The sequence below is a fragment of the Pseudorca crassidens genome, chromosome 11 (genome assembly GCF_039906515.1).
Source record: "Pseudorca crassidens isolate mPseCra1 chromosome 11, mPseCra1.hap1, whole genome shotgun sequence".
NCBI lineage: Eukaryota > Metazoa > Chordata > Mammalia > Artiodactyla > Delphinidae > Pseudorca > Pseudorca crassidens.
This window is the reverse complement of record NC_090306.1, coordinates 17,320,405-17,341,120: the sequence shown is the minus strand read 5'-3', so window position 1 is coordinate 17,341,120 and position 20,716 is coordinate 17,320,405. Positions and strand designations below refer to the sequence as shown.

Here is a 20,716-nt window from a genome sequence, read left to right as displayed (position 1 = left end):
TAGGAAACAGTTTATACATGTCTTTCAATGAAGAGAACTTAAAGTTTCCTTTTATCACTTCTATTAAGTAAAGGATGTAGTCTTAAAAATTCCATTACAAGCTATTATTTTTCAGTTTCTGTTTTCTTCATTTTTACCAGAAATACATCTAACATACAATTATAAACTCAGAACTTCCTTTTTACTGCTAGTTTAAAAATCTCAAGTCCTTTTAAAAATTCCCTTATCTAGCTTAGAACCTTAACAGTTGGTAAGGATTTGGCAAGTATATAACTTCATCTTGAGTTTTTAAAAAAATATAACATTTTTTTGGAAAAGATGAAAAAAGGTCTTGACTAGAGAACATAAGAAAAAAAAGTGTTACCAGAAATAATATGAGAGGAATTCCATATGACCACTTACAGACTGTTAATACACAGACTTTCTAACTAGTTGTTCTATTCATATGTTTTGTAAAATTTTTGTTTAAAATTTGATTTCTCCAATAGTTTGCCTACTGTTGCCAGTCTTTTCTGTATAACACATTTTGTTTTTTTCTAGGAAAAAATATGATTCGTGACCATTACTAAATCAATTATCAATGAAAGGAAAGAGAGAAAAGGTACTATTTTAGTTATCTAAACCTTTGCCAAGCTTGAATAACCTAACTCAGAATCCAAGGTGACATAATTATGGAAAAGAAACAAAGTCCAGTGAGGTTGAAAGCTTAAACTGCTGCTTATTTTAATATGAATAGATAAGAGATTGCTTTAAAAAAATAGGTTGGAAGCTATGTGATGGAGTGGGATGAACATAGTTTATAGTCAGACACGTGTCTGTGGATTCTGGCTACTCTACCGGTTGGCAAGTTATTGAACCTCTCTGAACACCAATAGCATCCTCTGTAAAATATGAAGAGCTCCACAAACGTTGCTTCATTGTTCTGAGGGCTTAAATAATGTATGCAAAGTTCCCAGAATTTAGTAGGTGTTAAATAAATAGTAGACATAAAAGAAATTTTCCGAATGCTAAAAGTCTTGCTGGCATTTCACATTTGATGAAATAGACCCTCGCTCTTAGACCATGTTTCGGCACAGCAGTAAGAATTCATTGAAAATGTTGTAAGTCAGAGCTTGTCACTCCTCTGATCTCCACCCTCTCAGTGGCTCCATTTCATTCAGAGTAGAAGCCAGAATCCCAACAATGGCTAAGAAAACCGTGTGTCATCTTGACCTGTTTCTTCTCTAAGCTTGTCCACTTCTCCTCTAATGGAATAGAGCTTTCCAATAAAAAGGCATCCTTTGTTTCAAAACTTGAGTAGGATGCGTTTCATGTAAGAATAGGCTGTGACCCTTTGACCTGAGTAGTTTCATTAACTTGTCACTTGAATTATATTTAATTAGTCTTAAACACTTGATTTTTCTATTGTTCAGAAAAAGGCTGTGTGCTGGTTGCCTCCCAGTTGGTTCTCTTTGTATTACTATTTCCTGCAATGGATGAAATGTTGCAGTAAATTGTGTCCAGCTGAAGTTGTGAAAGCATTTTCAATGAATAACCATGGGAAAGGATTTGATATTACACCATTTTGACTTTCCAGTCAGTTTCGTTTTTCCCCCTTTTTCTTGATAAACAACCATTTTTGGTTTTTGATTATTTAGACAAACACTCCTTTGAGCTACCACTATTGGTAGATATGAATTATTATGTATTTTCCAAGTTAAAATGGAATATTTTAATCTGGATAAAAAACCTATTGAAAAGTGGATCTTATGGAAGGTATAAGGCCTTTATAAGTAAATCTTGAATAACTTTGGCATAGAGTCTTCTATTTGCTCAACTGCAAAGATAAAGGGCGTTAGTTTTATGATATAACACCTCTTTAAGTCTCTAACTTAATGAAGGAGAATTTCATAGTAAGAGGCTTTTCCTCCTTTCTCTTCCTTTTAGAGTAAACTGTATAAGAAGAAATGAGCCTTTCATTCTGTGGTAACAATATTTCTTCATATAATATCTATGATGGTGTGTTGCAAAATCCCTGTTTTGTGGATGCCCTCAACCTGGTCCCTCACGTCTTCCTGTTGTTTATCACTTTTCCAATATTGTTTATTGGTAAGTAACCTACTGTCCTACAGTTCGTCACCTAGCATTTATAAGAAGAGTCTTGTTAATGGCTGAGATCTGGTATAATGTTGATGTAATTTCTCCAGCACGAGAACTAGCATGTAAGTCTGTGGGAAAAGAACAAGCAAGTATTTCGTTTTCCAATTACTGATGTTTTTGGCGTTTGATATTCTATAGATAAAGCAGAAGTCATATGCCTTCTTAGAAATGGACTTCAAGTAGCAGCAGTTTTTTAAAAAGAGGAAAAGAGAATTATGTGAGATAGATCAAAAGTATTTGGTGAGTGCTTGCTTTGTGCTAGGTGAAGAGAATGAAAAATGGGTAAAACACAGTACTTGCCTGGAATATTCACAGGAATTTTCCAGTGAAACAAGTGTGTCAGAAAGTGAAGAGAAATGCCAACACCACCTTGTAAGCGCATTTACAGATACAGGAACAAATTATCCTGGGCGTTTGCCTACCAGAGCAACTAACTCTCTTTGGGGCTGGTGGGGACAATGCATGGAGTGACATGTTTGGGGACTTGAAAGATACAGAGCATGCAAGTAAAAAATAGGGTGTGTTTCAGGTAGAAAGAGTACATGTGCAAACTATTTAGGAAGAAGGTAAAAATATAGTTTTCCCTATTATTTTGTAGTTTACATATATATATCCACACAAAATACAATTATTTAGAGCGATTATGTATAATTTGTATAACTTTTCCAAAACAACCAAAATAGACCTTCTAAAATTATAAAATATTTTTCATGTATAAAAATGACAGAGATTAATGTAATAAACATTTATTGACTTTACCACCCTCACTGTAAGGAATCTAAAAGTATGAATACCATGTCCTTATCCTCTTACTCTTCCTGCATCCTATGTTCCTGTCCTTTCAAAAGAGGTAACCACTATTTTGAATTTGGTGCTTAATATTCCCATGCATGATTTTGCTCATAAAAATAAATGAGAAAACAATCAGACTGTTCTGTTAAGAAAGCAAGCATAGGGGCTTCCCTGATGGCTCAGTGGTTGAGAGTCCGCCTGCTGATGCAGGGGACGCGGGTTTGTGTCCCGGTCCGGGAAGATCCCACATGCCGCGGAGAGGCTGGGCCCGTGAGCCATGGCCGCTGAGCCTGCGCGTCCGGAGCCTGTGCTCTGCAACGGGAGAAGCCGCAACAGTGAGGCCCGCGTACCTACCGCAAAAAAAAAAAAAAAAAAAAAGCAAGCAAGCATAATTTAAGGATCGGCTTTAAAGAAATGTTTAAAAATGATCTGTAAGCTTTTATTTCTTCATTGTACAAGTCTTAACTGAGGGATTACTATGCACCTAGCATTCTAACAGTGACCAAAGGATTTCTGTTATATGACATATATTATGCAGAGGCCAACATAACTCTTGGTACATAGTTATTCATGTCAAACAAATGCATAGACATGAAATATATTGGGACCAGGACTTCTTGTTGTATGTGTGGTGGCATTTGTAGGACATTAAGAATGCCTTTTGGCCAAAAGTAGAACATTGTTTTTTATTGCAATTTTACAGTTAATAATTCCTTTTTGACATCCAGTTAACTTATGGAGAGCAATTATTATTACAGTCCTGTTTGCATCTCTAGCAGGGAACACAGTGGCTGGCAGAAGGGTATTTGAATCAAGTGGAATTGGAATTAACATTGTCAAAGGGAAATGGTGGAGAAAAATGCAGACTACTGATCCATAACACTGGCTACTTGAGTTAGTGAGAAATCATAAATAAATCTCAAAGAAGTATCAGGCATAAGGAAAACGGCAATGTTGCAAAAAAAGACAGAGTTTACCTGCAGGAGTGTACAGCATAAATTCTAGTAGAATATGTGAAATGTAACTAGTTTTCAAATAATGAACAACTAAGATATGAATTAGTATTCTTTTCAAAGACTGCTTTAGGGGTCCCTTTTGTCCAGAAATACAGAAATTTCTTCCTTCAGTACTTTTAGTGCACAACCCCATTCATTCTTGAAGTATGTGGGGTTTCTCTATAGTCAAAAAATTGAGAAAATGACGGTGACAAAAGAGACAAGAGTGGGGTCCTTTCTTAGCACCTCATATATGAGTTGACATTACTCTGTGTTTTTGAGGGGAAACCATCAAAATTTTTACTAAAACGTAATCTGGTAACTAGTTCTTTTCTTCAGTGAGCAACTAAGGGTGAACCTATAATGTTCCTGAGCCTCCTTACAAGCTTGTCAATCAACAACACTTTAGCTTTCTTTGAGAAAATACCACTAGCACTGCTGAATAGTGCTGGCCGGGTCATAGGTTATCATTTTTCTTGCATGATATGCATATGATTAAGAGTTGACTCAACCAATGGGTCCTATATTTCATCACCAAGTATGGGGTTTTTTTTTCGGTCAGTCCTCCCACAGATCCCATCTTTTGAAAGATTTGAGACTCCAAATAGCTTTTATTAATATCATCATTAATTTATTTTTCTTTGGAGTGAATCAGAGACCTGTCAGTAAGAGCTTAATGAGCATGAGATAACCAGGTTGTCATCCAGAGTTTGTTATTCCTAAGCAAGGCAACAAATGTTAACGTGTTAACCTAGGCAGTGTTGGAAACATTAATTGAAGTTGTTCTTTTTTTTTTTTTAACATAATGAAAATAGCCCAGGATTTCTATTGCTATCCTAGAAAGGAATAAGGTTTCAGGACCCCACTGCCACCCAGCATACCACAATGTAAATTATTTCCATGATTCTAATTGATCCTTTGTTTATCTCTTTACCTTTTTCAGGGTGGGGGAGTCAAAGCTCAAAAGTACAAATTCATCACAATACGTGGCTTCATTTTCCTGGACACAACCTGAGATGGATTCTTACGTTTGCCCTCCTATTTGTGCATGTGTGTGAAATAGCAGAAGGCATCGTTTCAGATTCGTAAGTGACTGCACTTAGTTAATGGGATTATACAATCCTAGTGGGTACGTTGCTATGGACAGCAGTTAAGAGTGTAACGTACCAAGTCAGCCTTAACTGTTTGGTTATAACTTATTAGGTGCCACAGCTGCCACCCGTTTTATACGATCAACATGTATGTTGTCTGTATTTTTGTGGTGCTGCATCCTTTCTCTGATGATACAAGTTCGGATCTCTGGGGCTTGTGCTCATTGCTGTGCTTTCTGTTTCTTCACTCCTTTGTCTACAAAGCCCTGGCAGAAAATTCTCTCTTTTTAAACATTTTGGCGTTTACCTTATCTTTCAAAATAGATATAAATAGCAAGAAAGATTGTCTATTTTAACATGTAGCTCCAATGGTTATATATTTATGTATAAATATATATACCCAGTTCTCAGATATTTCAATTTACTTTGTCAAATAGGAAAGATAGATGAGGCAGGCATTAAAGGAGTCTGAGAACCAGTGAGGATACAGCTACAAATTGAGGCAAAGCACATAACTATTTCAAAATCAGGATTTGTCATGAATCCCCTATTTTTGAAGGAATTTTGTCATTCTTATAAAAGAAGAAGTTTGTATTAGGCAGTTAGAATGTAATGAATTCTATTGAACTTGAACATAATGTGGGAGAAATATTTTTATCACATAGTAACAGAAAATAAACTCAAGTAATAGGAAAATTTCGATTACAAAATTACACTAAATGGTATATCTTTCATTGGAGAATTGATATGAAAAGATCTTTAAAGTCTAAAACAGAAAGTTTTGAAAATCGTTTTCCTCTTATCGAATAAGAACCTCTCCTGAGGTTTACGTTTTTCTGTCGCAGTTAACAAGGAATGAAACTTCAAGAATTTTGTCATGGAGCCATCTATTTTGTAATGTTTTATGATAGTTCTTTGCATATATGTGCACATGTTAGTTTCTGATTGAAAGGAAAATCAGAGACCCTAAGATATGTCGCCTCTCCAAGCATTTAGAAGCTTATTGGCTGTTATTGAGAATTGCTTACAACTCTTTGGCATTTTTGTATTATATTTTATTAGCATATCCAATTCTAGTCTTCATTTTTTTATTCCCTTAACATATAGGCTAACTCTCCATGTTTTTATGTACTTGTATATAGTGGAAGTCCCATGTGTCCTAAAAGCTTGACATCGTGTGGGCAAGGATGAGTCCTCCTTTCCAGCCTCATGGTTGATGTGTAGATTCAGTCAGAGACTTAGGACAGAGGCTGAGCTAACAATGAGGACATGTGCTAACGACGGAAACTTTTTTTATAGCCGTAGTGATATAAGAGACCCATGCTAAAAACAAGCAGAAATACACCTTTGATCTTGTGCTACCCTCTCCCATTCTTTTGCTGCAGACTCTTCTCCTTCCCCTTTTCATCCAGGACTCTCCAAAAGACATCTTCCAGTTACTTCTGAACCCAAAGATTTTGTTTGCTTTCTCTCATGCCTTGTCCTATTCCGGAAACTGCTTCTACAAGTATCCCAGAGAACATTAATGATGCCTTCACGGACATCTTTTCCTCTTTAACATACTTATTATATTTGACACCTCTGATCATGCCTTGTTTCCTTCTTTCTTTTGTTTTTTAAACAAAATTTTAAGAACTGTTTTTTACCTAAAATATCACAAATGCCCATTATAATTAGTGAAACAATGCACAGGCTTTCCTGATTGAATATTTGATTTTCCTTTTTAGTAATACAAATATTAAAGCTTTTAATTTTTCTTTTGAAACATCTTGTTTTGCACCGGTTTTCCTAAGAAGTATTCTCTTTTTTATTTCTATCTAAATAATTTGTGATTCTGGTGGAGATACTCTCCTAGGTCTAGGAATCATTTTCAGTTTGCTCTTTAATCTGATTTGATTGGTTTATTATTAGAGCATGTAATTTATTAAATGAATACCTTCTGGGACATTAACATCTTCATTATAGTCAAATATTCCATCATTTTATAAGTAATTAATGAGTATTAAGAAATAATATATATTCTTTATAGGAGACAAAATTGTATTGAGTTTACTCATTGTATTGCTACAGTCCTGTGTGTTCATTATTTTTATATTATTTAATCCATCAAATTCGAAAAGTGTAAATTAAAATCTTCACTATTATTGTGTTTTCATTTAGGTTTTCATTTCTATCATTTTCTCTTTTTTTGAAATTGTTCTTTTGTTTTCTGTGCTATATAGTTTTTGGTTTTCTCTCTAACTTTCTGACTAAAGATTTTCTGCTATAATGGGATATTTATGCTTCTACCAAAACACTTAAGTCTGCAAATTTTTCTCTAAAAATAATAGAGGTTAAAGGAAAGAATAGGGTTTTGGGACACTCAAAAACTATACTACATTGTAAGTAGAGCAGTTACAATGTGATAGAAATCTTAATAAAAATACTAGTATGGTTAAGAAACATATTAAATTCCTAATAAAGAAATAAAGTAAATATAACCCTTCCTGTAGCTTCTGCTATCTTTATTAATCCTTTATTGTTGCCTCCCTTACTGTTTGTTATTCTTTTTCTAACTTCTTGAATTGACTACTTAATTTATTTATTATAATAATTTCTTATTGAATATATTTAAGATTATAATTTTCTTCTGGGTATGGTTTTGACCACATTTCATAGGCCTTGATGGGTAGTGTGCTCATTTTTAAATTTTCTAAATATTAAGTGACCTTCTGATTCTTTCTTTGCTTCAATAATTAAAGAGTATTAGAAGCATTTCTTAATTTCTGTAACGATGAACTATTTATTTCCTACTTTTTCTCTTTGATTATTTGAACTGTTTCTGGGAGGAGGTGGGTGGTTTTTAAGCCAGCTCTTACACTATCATAGTACTATCACATTTTCATTACCCTCTTTGTATTAATAACTCCAAATGTCCCTGATTATGTTCCAGATCTCCACATACACTTGCCTTTTAGGCATCTTCTTTTGCGTGTTTATTAGACACCTTCACAATCCACACATTCCTCTCTCCAATGGGCTCTTCCTCTTAAAATCTTATCACCATCTGCCCAAGCCCCCTGAGAATTGTTCTCTACATCTCCATCACCGTCACACTCATACCCTAACGCTAAGTCCTGTTCATTTTGACAGTCTTTTCCAAGTGAACATATGACTTTAAACATACAATTAAAGCTATTCATAATTTGCTATCCTACCAACATTAAATTACAGTTACTTAGGAACATAAGTGAAATGGTTTAAAGTAAGCCTGTAACATACCTGCAAAACACCTTCCTAACTCATACATGCAAATTACTTCTCCATGTAAAGGTCTCATCACTCTAACCTCTAAGTTACCCTGCTCCAAAAGTGACTCTTCTAAGGCTTACTGTGGTCCAAAGAGAAGGGAGAAAAAGACTGTCAAAAGACTGTATTATCTCCTTCGTGTTACTGCTGGCAAAGCTCAACTCAGGCTTTCATCATCTCTCACCTGGCCTCTCCCCATAGTTTACTAACTACTTTCCTTCTGTGTCTCTCTCTTCACCTCAGACACACACAGTACCTACCAACTCCATCATCCACACTACTACCAGATTGATCTGTCTCTAAAACCCTAATCTTATTCTACCACTTTCCTGTTAAAGTATTTCTGTTTTCTGCAAGATTAGATTTTAGCTCCTTACCATGGCATACAATGCCTTTCATAATACAACTGATCTCAAACTTACTATTTAAAGAACACTAAACTACTTGGAATTTTACACATTCTGTTCCCTGTTTGTTAAGTGCTCTTCCACCGCTTTCCTGACTAGTGGCTTCCTTTTTATATTTCAATTCTCATTGTCAACTATACCTTTTCTGAAATGACCTTCCCAGATCTTCCTCTTTCCTTCACTCTTGAACTATTTACTTCCTTCTCTATACCGTTTGTGTACCAGTATATTTCAATAATTTGAGAAAATGTAAATGTTTAACTGTATGGTATTATTAATACAAATGGACTTGAGGGCAGTCTACCATGCACATCTGTCCTGGCATATTTCCAATCCACCTGAAGCTCTTTATTGCCCTCAGAATGAAGTCTTGTGTCCTTGCAGCCACACTGAATTGCTTGTGGTAGTACCCTTGGACGTATCTAGACCCTCTTCCTGGAACAGTCTTCCTCTACTTCCTCTAAGGAGCAATTCCTCTTCTTAAGGTCTCAGTTTAGAAGTCACTCCTTTCTCAAGGCTTTCTCTGTCTCAGGCACTAGCCTTGCATGCATTCCCAGTCCCTTCACCTGTGTTATAATTCCCTATTTCCTATTGTTCTTCTCAATAGACTGTAGACTTTGTGACCACAGACACTATATCTTGTCTTGTTCACTGTTGCATCCCACAATCTAATAGTGTCTGGACCAGCAAACACATATGTGTTGAATGAATTAATGAAAATGGAGAAGCCACTGAAGGCCATAAAGTTTGGGAAAACTATCAAAAGAATAAATGTACTTTAACATACAGTAGAGTTCATATTCAGCTGATTGTTTTTACTTGCTTCAGGTGTTAAATTATTTCAGCAGTTCTGCCCTTCAGTATAGGAATTGTTATACATTTGCTTTTGTTGTAAGCATTGTAACATCTTGTTTAGCTGTATTTACCCAACCCTCCATGTGAGGGTAAGTCTTTTCAGCAGAATTATGTCTCCCAATGTAATCTTCCTTGTATATTCTCGTAGCATTCTGTATATAAAATACCTCATTCTGTATTTTAAATATTGCTGAGAGAACGTTTTAATGAAAAAGTTGGAAACAAAATGTGACGCTGTCTGGAACCATCAGCTGTAGACACTGATACTGTCCCGCTCTCTGTAGACGGCGCGAGTCGCGACATCTCCACCTCTTCATGCCGGCCGTGATGGGATTTGTTGCCACTACAACATCAATAGTATATTATCATAATATTGAAACATCAAATTTTCCTAAATTACTTTTAGGTAAGTATGATCCAAGTGTTGTAATTGTTGTTTTTTCCCCCAAGAGCTATTTGTTTTTCTTTTTCCTCATAGTAAATGCTCTCAGCGAGGGTAGGGATTGGAAGGCATGAGAATTCTTCTTTAGTCTCCCATTAAATGTGGAGATGAAGTAAGTTGTGTTATTATAGGCTGTGAAAACTCTATCCCCTCAGGACATCTGATGAGCAAGTCACCCCAGCTAGTTCTGCGTGTTTCTGCCTCTGGTTTGGAGGCCTGAGGCATTTTCCGAAGATCCAAGTCTTTCATGGATGCTGTGGGCGTGTCATACTCTTCCTAGAATTGCTCTTGAGGCATCAGGGCCTCTCTGCAGCGGAGTGTGGTTCACTGCATGCTGAAAACTATACTCTCCTGAGAAGCAGCTGCCCCCAAAGCACAGCCCCTCACATCTACATCCTGCCTAACATTACTTTTTATAAGCCTCTCTTGCCTTCTTGTCCTGTGGAAATCAGAGGCTGTCTAAAGTTTTCCTAATTTTATTTTTTGCTTTATGCTGAAATAAAGAACTCATTCCAAATAGTTACATGTAATACTGTGATCCATCCTTGCATTCCTTGGTGTACACTTTCATATAGAAAGCTGAGGTGAAGTTACAGAACGTGGATTATGCATGGGCTGCAGGGGACTGTGTGTCCTCTAAAATGGTAGGCAGAGTTGTATGTTTTTGTGTGAGTAAATGTTTACAGTTTTCTAAGGTTCATGCATTTCGTTTGATTGTTATTTGATGAAAATGACATTGACTACTGAATATAGCAGTTAGGAAAAGGAATGATTAAACCACACAAATATTATTTTATTTGTTTATCCAGAGGATATTAAAATTTGAAATGAATAAGTGATACGTGCTGATTATTTAATTCTGTGTTGCGTCACATTATATGATTCAGCAAAGGTAATCAAATAAAAACAAGTTGTCAGGGTTCAATATTCATTTAAAAGGCTTGTCCAAGTCAGAATTATCTTAATAGAAAGCCGTTTGGTATAAAATTGTAGGCAGATATTATTACGGAAATCTTATGTAGATGCCAAAAAAAGGCAACAGCAAAAATACAAATAACATTGGGAATTCAATACTCTTGACATTAAGTTTCTGAAAAACTGATGTGGATATAAGAGTTATAAGATGTGATTAGAAAGGAAATGTGCAATTTAATAATATTTTGAAGGAAATGCAGTCAGAATCCGGCTCTAAATTTTTATGTAGATACAAGACAGAGGGCACAATTTGATCATATTTCTGGAAGGACTTACAGGGTTAAAAGCTAGTCTAACTTTCTTCTTATTTTAGGAGAGAAATATTTGGACCTAGAAGAATCACACATGTTAAGAACCCAGAACTAGTAATTTTGTCCCAACATTATATTACGAACATCACCAAACATACAGAAAGTTGAAAGCAGTAGATGAATACTTATTTTTCTACCACCTAGATTCTTCAGTATACATTTTCTTCTATTTATTTTATCAAATATCTACATCTTTCCACTCCCCTATTCATCCATCAATTCATCTTAATTTTTGATGCATTTTAAAGTAAGTCACAGGCGTTGCTATTCATCACTCCCTGATTATTTCAGCATGCATGTTATTAGCTAAAGTTAAATATTTGTTTGCAGTTCTTTTTGTGAGATAAAATTTACATACCAAAGTACAGAAATCTTAATTTGTTAAATGCATACACCTGTATAACCCTATCATAATCTAGAACACCGTCATCATCCGTGAAAATTTTCTTGTGCCCCTTACTAATCAATCCTCATTTTCATCTCTGTAGAGGCACATCTAACCGATTTTTTTCTCACCGTGGATTAGAGTTGCCTGTTCTAGAACTTCACATAAATTGAATCACACAGTGTAAACTCTTCTGTGTAAGACTTCTTTCTCTCAGCATGATTTTTGGAGGGTCACCCATAATGTAATATCAATCAGTATTTTGTTCTTGTGATTGTTGGGTTGTATTCTACTGTATAAATATACCACAGTTTTTCCATTCTCTTGTCAGTAGACCCCTGGACTGTCTTCAGATTTTGGCTATCATGAAAAAAAGCTGCTATAAACATGCATGTACAAGTTTTTTGTGAATGTATGTTTTTATTTCTTTTGGGTAAACACCTAGGAATGAAATTGCTGGGTCATAGGGTAGGTACATAAATGTTTATATTTGTAAGAAACCACAAGATTTTTTCTCAAAGTGGTTTATTTTACATGCTTACTGACAGTGTGTGGGAATTCCAGTTGTTTCACATCCGTTTGAAGATCTTGATTTTCTAATTTAGCCATGCTGGTGGGTGTGTACTAATAACACATTGTGGTTTTAATTTGCATTTCCCTGATGACTAATGATGTTGAACACTTTTGATGAGTTTATTGGCCATTTGTTATTTTTGTGAAGTGCATATTCATATCTCCTGCCCACTTTTTATTGGACTGCATTTTTATTATTGAGTTGTAGGAGTAGTTTGTATATACTAGACACTAGCATGTCATCAGACACATGTTTTGAGAATATTTCCCTCCCAGTCTGTGGCTTGCAAACTCATTTACTTAACAGGGTCTTTTGATGAACAGATTTTAATTTTAATGTAGTATAATTTATTATTTTTTCGTGTATAGTTATTGCTCTCTGTGTCTTAAGTCGTTGCCTTCCTTCAAAATATGTTTCCCTCATATTCTCCTGGGTTTTTTAAGAAGCTTTATACTTTCAGTTTTTATTTTTAGGACTGTGATCCAGTTAAAATTGGTTGTGTGTATGGTATATGAGGTTGGTGTCAAGGTTCTTTTTTTTCCAAATGTATAGCTGTGTTTGAGCACCATTTGTGGAATAGACTTTCCGTTTCTCATTGGATTTCTTGGGGAACTTTGAAAAAATTAAAGCAAATGACTTTAAGTATGATCTATTTCTTGGCTCTATATTTTCCATTCCTTTGATACAGTCATGGATTTTTATGCCATCACTATTCTGTCTTGATTACTGTAGCTTTGGAGGTCTTGAAGTCATGTATTACGATCATACAGCTTGTTTTCTTTGTTTTTCGCCCAAGACTGTTTTGGATACTTTAGTTCTTTTTTATTACCATATACGGGTTAGAATCAGGTCGTCAGTTCCTACTTTAAAAAAAAATTCCTTGGGGGGCTTATGATAGGGATCGCCCTGAATGTACAGAACAATTTGGGGGAGAACTGACATCTTAAAAACGTTGAGTCTCACAATTCATTCTTTACTTTTTTAGGTCTCCTTTCATTTCCTGTAGCAATATTTTATAGAGATGTAGAGATCTTTCATGTCTCGTTAAAATTATTATTAGCTTTTTTGTTTTACCACTGCTGTTATAAATGGAAGTGTATTTAAAATTTTATTTTCCAATTGTTTCTGCCAGTGTGTAAAGTACAACAGGTTTTTTATATTGACCTTGTATCTTGCTACCTTGGAAATTCACTCATCACTTTTCATTATTGCTCTGTAAGTTTTTTGGGATTTTCTATATAAACAAACATACCATCTGAAAGTAGAGACAGTTATACTTGTTTCTTTTCAAACTTTATGCTTTTTTTTTCTTTTTCTTGCTATATTGCACTACGTAGAACCTCCAGTAAGATGCAGAATAGACATGGTGAGAGTGAAATCCTTATCTAGCTCCTGATGTTAGGGGAATATAATCTTTCATACTTAATTATAAAATTGATTATAGGCTTTTTTTTTTTTGCGGTATGCGGGCCTCTCACTGTTGTGGCCTCTCCCACTGCGGAGCACAGGCTCCGGAAGCGCAGGCTCAGAGGCCATGGCTCACAGGCCTAGCCGCTCCGTGGCATGTGGGATCTTCCCGGACCGGGGCACGAACCCGTGTCGCCTGCATTGGCAGGTGGACTCTCAACCATTGCACCACCAGGGAAGCCCTAAGCTTTTTATATAAGACCTTATCAAGTAAGTTTTTTTCTATGCAAAGCTTTGCTTTCTCAAGGGTTTCTTTTTTTAGTCATGATAAATGTTGAATTTTATTGAAAGACTTTTTCTTCCTGCATCACTTGTAGCAATTATATTTCTGTTGTTTCTGCTGATGTACATTGATTGGTTTTTCAAATGATAAAGTAACCGAGCATACTGGGCTAAGCCATACATTGTCATGATTTGTTGTCCACGCTACATATTGCTAGAGTTTGTTAGGGTTTTTTACATTTATTGTAAGGGATATTGGTCTGGGTTTTTTTTTTTTTTCTCACAATAGCTTTGTCAGGCTTTTATATGCTGGGATACACAGATGAATTGGAAAATGTTCTCTATTTCTCTGTTTTCTGAAGGACATTGTGTGAGATTAATTTCATTTCTTCCTTAAATGTTCAGTAGAATTCACCAGTGAAGTCATCTGGACCTGGAGTTTTAACTAAGGAGGGATTTTAAATTATAAATTTATTTCTTTATTATCGACTCTTCAGAGTATCTGTTTCTTCTTATGGCAGTTTTGGCAGTTATAGTTTTTGAGAAATTTTCCTTTGTTTTCTGAAATTACACAAGCTTATTTTTATTTTACTTTTTTTTTTAGATTCAAGGGAAGTTATCTTTATTTTCTTAACTTTTTATTTTATATTGGAGTATAGTTGATTAACAATGTTGTGATAGTTGATAGTTCAGGTGTACAGCAAAGTGACTCAGTTATACATATACATGTATCTATTCTTTTTCAAGTTCTTTTCCCATTTAGGTTGTTAGATAATATTTAGCAGAGTTCCCTGTGCTTTACAGTAGGTCCTTGTTGATTATCCATCTTAAATATAGCAGTGTGTACATGTCAGTCCCAAACTCCCTAACTATCCCTCCCCCTCATCCTTCCTCCCTGGTGACCATAAGTTCATTCTCTAAGTCTATGAGTCTGTTTCTGTTTTGTAAATAAGTTCATTTGTATCTTTTCCTTTTAGATTCCACATATAAAGAAAATTTCTATTTCATCTAAGTTTTTGGATTTATTGTCATAAAAGTTGTTCAGGATATTCCCTGATCATACTTTTTAAGTACATAGGATATGTAGGGGTAACTCTTCTTTTATTCCTAATATTGGTAAATCTGTGTTGTTTTCCTGATCAGCCTAGCTGGGGACTTATGAATTTTCTTGATCTTTTCAAAATATCAACCTTGTTGGATTTGTTCATTTTCTCAGTTATTCATTTTCTATTTTATTGCCTTTTTACAGTTATCTCTCATCTTTTTATTTTGTTCATTGTTATTTCCTTAGCTTTTAAGGTGGAAGCTTAGGTCTTTGATTTTGGACCTAATTTTTTCTAAAATAAATATCTAAAGCCATAAATTTTCCTCTAAGTATTATTTTAGTTGCAATTCTTAATTTTTTAATCTGTAGTATTTTCCTTATAACTTAGTTGAAATGTTTTCTAATTTCCCTAGTGATTTCTTTTTGAACATGTGGTTAATTAGAAATGTATTTTTTTTACATCTTTATTGGAGTATAATTGCTTTACAATGGTGTGTTAGTTTCTGCTTTATAACAAAGTGAATTGGCTATACATATATCCCCATATCTCCTCCCTCTTGCATATTGTTTAATTTCCAAATATTTGGAGATGTCTAGATATCTTAGTGTGTGGAAAAATCCAAAGGTTACCTCCATTATCTCTGCCTGGTGTTCACATTCTGTATACTTTGAGTGTGAGTGGACCTGTGACTTGAGTGTGAGTGGACCTTGAGTGACTTGAGTATGAGTGGACCTGTGACTTGCTTCCAGCCAATAAGGTTTGGCAAAGATGAAGATACCAAATCTGTTGAGACTGTAGCCCTAGTCCACGCCTGGATTGCAGCCTTGATTCACAGAAACTGTGAGATAATAAATGGGTGTTGTTTTAAATTTCTAAACCTATCGTAATTTGCTAAACAGCAATAGAAAAGTCAATATGCTTATTCTTGATTTTTAATTTAACTTCATCGTGATCAGAGAACATTCTTTATATGATTTCCATGATTTTCAATTTATTGCTTCTTGTTTTCTGAGTGAGTATATAGTGTGTACGAGTACCATGTGAATTTAACAATAATGTAGATTTTGCAGAGGTGGTGTATTTTTATAATATTAAATATCAGTCTTATACATATAAAGTAGTTCAAGGTGGTTGATAATGTTCAGACTTTCTAAATCTTCATTAGGCATATGTGTATTTTTTATTGCCTTTATGAAAAATGACACAGTTATCATAATTAAAAGTTTAAAATTTTCTGATAATACTCTGTCTTGAAGTCCATTTTATCTGATACTAATATAACCACTCCGGGTTTCTAATGCTTCTTGTTTTCATTGTATAGCTTTTTCCACCCACTTATTTTCAATCTACTCTTTCTTTATATTAAGGTGAATCTCTTTAGATAGCACATAATTTGGTCCACTTATTTGTTCTAAATCCATTCTGACAATCCCTGTATTTTAAGCTAAAAAAAAAGATATAAGTTTCTATGCCAGTGTTCAGTTATTTCTCTCTAAGGAAGTTGTGATCACCCTTAAACTTTCTGGTTTTGATAAGTGCTGTCCAAGCGGGATTGTCTTATGTGTATTTTAGATTTCTTCTTGCTCATCTCATATTCATTTGTACTGAGCTTTATTCAAAGTTCAAAGTATACTGGATCCTTGACGACAGATTTCTAGGAAAGTCTGTGCTTTCATCTCATATTTCTGCAAAATGCTGGCGTGGTTATGAGATGATATAGATCCCTACTTTTCTGACCTACTTGTGGTCTAGTTTGCTCTATAGGATCAGTGTTCTTCTCTATGTACTGTGGATGCCTGTGGTGTTTTAAACCATTTGGGTGAGAAGAGTCACTTACTTACCTGAATGCTGATCAGTAAAGCAGAAACCCTATTACATTGCTACATAGATTCCATAATAATTCCAGGATAACACCCCTGGCAATTGCAACATACTTACTAATGGATAGGTTACACAGTTTGTTAACTCTTTATATAATCAGGACTTCTTAAAAAACAAGACCAAAATATAAAGTCAACTTTAAAGTCTATAGAATTAATTACATGTTAAGTTCTGAAGAGTATAGTCTGTCCTATTTACATGTCTTCTTATATCTGCACATCTATCCCACATAATCAGAGTGGAAGCACTAATATTTTAAAGTCATTATCATACTTCCAATTCAAAACTCCAAAAGTACACTAAAGCGTATCTGTTGTTTTGTTAACAAATAAAATTATCTGGAAATAGAATATCTTAAATTGTCTTTGTCAACACTGTATGTATATTGAAATTTCAGTGAAGCTTTAAAAAATAGCAGTGAAAGATTGTATCTTTTCTTTTTACTTTTTATTTTTTCAGCTTTATTCCTGTATTGGGTAATGGCCTTTATCACGAAAACCATAAAGTTGGTCAAATACTGGCAGTCTGGTTGGGGCGTATCAGACCTGCGTTTCTGCATCACAGGCATAATGGTCATTTTGAATGGACTCCTGATGGCCGTGGAGATCAATGTCATTCGCGTCAGAGTAGGTATCTAGTGATTTTTGTATAGTTACTGGAGTTCAAGACCTGAATATTAAAAGATCATTGTCAGTTAAGAATCAGTATTTAAGAGGATAAACAGTGAAATATCATCTATGTGTATAAATATAAAATTGAACTAATTACTAAGTTTCAGACCATTAATGTTCCCCAAATCTCAGTGTGACCCTGGAATCTATTTACTGTATTCATTCATAAATATTGATCAAGTGCCTATGATGTGCCAAACATTATGCTGCGTCTATATTATAGATGAAACTGTTTTCATCAGGTAGTTCCATCATCCATGATTGGTCCAAAGCAAACCTGGCTTGATCATATTAGTGTATTCGTAGAGATTTTGAATGGAAAAGAAGATAACCTAATCCAGTTTGCTCATTTCATTGGTGAAGAAACTTCCGTAGGTATAACTCTAGTTTTATAGCCAAAGTAATATGGTCAAGTCTCATACCTGGTCTGTGATTACAAACGTGTTGTACTTCCTGCCACATAACGCTGCCCGTTATATAGTGTGATATACTAGTGACTGAGTTTTCAATGTTCATTTTCCGTCAGAGCACTCTGAATTTGCTGTGAATGACAAGATACATGTTGCAATGGGTAGTGGAAACAGCGAACATTAGCCAGACCACAAATTAACAGAGTGACTCAACAGTGGTGTTGATAACACATGTAAGCAATCTGCACGATGTAAAAATATTCATTTAGTTGAATCTACCACTAACTATCATGAAATATCGTGAAAGGATATCACGAAAGATTGATTTTTAGTGATAACTCTCTTTTAAAGGGGTAATTGATTTTTAGCATTGGCCCAAGTGTATTAAGTGTGAAATTCTGGAATTTAATTAGAATGTAGTCACAACGAAAGGGATTTTTTTTTTCCTCAGAAGGATATTTCAGAAAGGGATGGAAAGAAGTATGAAAATATAAATTTTGGCCTCATGAAATGAAAATGTGGAAAAGGTTAAAATTTTATTTTTAGTATGTGGAAAAAGAGTTAGGTTGTTATCCTGTGGAATTTTTCTTGCCACAGAGATATGTGTTCTTCATGAATCCTCAGAAAGTAAAGCCTCCTGAAGACCTCCAGGATCTGGGTGTGAGATTTCTTCAACCGTTTGTGAATTTACTGTCAAAAGCAACATACTGGTGGATGAACACGCTCATCATATCTGCTCATAAAAAGCCTATTGATCTGAAGGCAATTGGAAAATTACCAATAGCAATGAGGGCGGTAACAAATTATGTTTGTTTGAAAGATGCATATGAAGAACAAAAGGTAAGTTAGTATCTGTTTTTCATGTCTGTGATTGTAGAGAATGGGCCTATTAATATAAAGGCACTAAGCTTAAATAATACCTACAGTTAAGGAAGAGCAGATTTTCTCAATCTGTCTTTCCCAGTAGTTTTGAGTCATGTTAACTGGGCTGCTGAGAATATACCAGTAGAGCCTATGAAATATGGTGTGTGAGTTGCCCAGTCACTACATGAGGAGGGACAGAGAGAACACTGTCTTTTCTCTAGGACCAAATAGAAAGTAAGAATGAAATTCAATAATTGTGTGTGTCTAATCCTTGCCACCATATATTAATAATTCATGGAATTTTCATTGTCTTTTTTCAGGTATCTTGTCAATAATTTTGTTATTTAAAGGGCAAGTATCCATGAATAACTTTTGAGAAACTAAAACCCTTAAATTAATTATTAATTAAAATTTGGATTCTGTATTTCAAAATTGGGGAACTAAATTAAATAAAGGGGCATCACCTACCTACTCCATGTATCATGCTACCTATCTGGCAAAATTGGTTTCTTCTTGTACTTTCTCTGGGCATTTATAATTGCTTTTAAAAATTTAAATATCAGGGCTTCCCTGGTGGCGCAGTGGTTGGAGGCCGCCTGCCGATGCAGGGGACGCGGGTTCGTGCCCCGGTCCCGGAGGATCCCACATGCTGCGGAGCGGCTGGGCTCGTGAGCCATGGCCGCTGAGCCTGTGCGTCTGGAGCCTGTGCTCCGCAACGGGAGAGGCCACAACAGTGAGAGGCCCGCGTACAGGAAAAAAAAAAAAAAAAAAAAATTTAAATATCAGAATCTTTGGATATTTTCAATTTGTCTTGTTATTCTGAGTGAGTAGTTCTGTGTGAGAGCCACCGTGGAAGATGTATTTTATATTGCTATCACCTACAGATATTATTGTAATTAAAAATAGGAGTATTTACACCAACATTGGAAGGGAATTGGGTATGATGGATCAATTAAAGAGTTTTTGGCTGTTCTAAATCAAGATCAACAAAGCATTTATGGTAAATGATGAAAATGACCTCTGTTTTGTGTCAAAAATGTGTGTTATGAAATTAATATTGCAGGAAATGGTTACTACAAACGAACCTGAGTCACCTCTCTGGTTTCACCTCTGGGAAAAGTATTGCATAATATATATATATATTTTTTTGCGGTACGCGGGCCTCTCACTGTTGTGGCCTCTCCCATTGCAGAGCACAGGCTCCGGACGCACAGGCTCAGCGGCCATGGCTCACGGGCCCAGCCCCTCCGACTGGGGCACGAACCCGTGTCTCCTGCATCGGCAGGCGGACTCTCAACCACTGTGCCACCAGGGAAGCCCTTCATAATATTTTAAAAACTTCTTTTCTAAAGCAAAGATGAACGCTGTAGCCTAAGCATAGCTTAAATTTTCTGACTGCTCTTTATAATACAGAGTCACTTGAACTCAGTGTGTTAATGTCTTTTATAAATAAACTTTAAAAAATAACTGAATTATTCATCTCACAGGGAGTTGAATATGAAACACGATTGAACTGTAATGCATTAAGTTAGCTTCTTTGCCACAATGAAGAAACTCTATCTACTTCCTCTCCAAGATGTAATTATAATTGTTCAGGTCTTAAAATCTTTTCAGCACATGATTATAGAAGTGTGAAGCCATGAGTTGGCTTAAGCAAATATGCCATTCTTCATTCTGCATTTCTTTGAGGAATAACTAGGAAACACAAGTCTAATGTAACTTTTAAAAAATTATCGACCCCCATTTATGGAGATGGGAAATACCTGGAGAAGAAACAATTTGAAGTTGGATGATCTCTTTTGTTTAGCTTGTAACTTGATAGGTGAATCTCTTGTGATCTGGTGACTTCAGAAATCTTAACTAGACTGTCAATAACCTGGACCTTTGTATTTTACTATTTT

General features: G+C 35.2%; 1 protein-coding gene across 10 annotated transcripts in view; it reads left to right on the top strand.

Annotated features, from left to right (window-relative positions):
• ABCC9 (ATP binding cassette subfamily C member 9) overlaps nucleotides 1–20,716 on the top strand; it is a 149,437-nt gene that overhangs the window by 2,926 nt on the left and 125,795 nt on the right. For 9 of the 10 annotated variants that reach the window (XM_067695875.1, XM_067695883.1, XM_067695881.1 and 6 more), the window contains 6 exons: nucleotides 541–601; nucleotides 1,927–2,088; nucleotides 4,870–5,011; nucleotides 9,852–9,973; nucleotides 17,330–17,496; nucleotides 18,549–18,791. In XM_067695875.1, the coding sequence (XP_067551976.1) occupies nucleotides 1,947–2,088; nucleotides 4,870–5,011; nucleotides 9,852–9,973; nucleotides 17,330–17,496; nucleotides 18,549–18,791 (816 nt within the window). In that variant the 5' untranslated portion in view covers nucleotides 541–601; nucleotides 1,927–1,946. The remainder of the gene's footprint in view (nucleotides 1–540; nucleotides 602–1,926; nucleotides 2,089–4,869; nucleotides 5,012–9,851; nucleotides 9,974–17,329; nucleotides 17,497–18,548; nucleotides 18,792–20,716) is intronic. The other variant, XM_067695882.1, reaches the window with a different exon arrangement.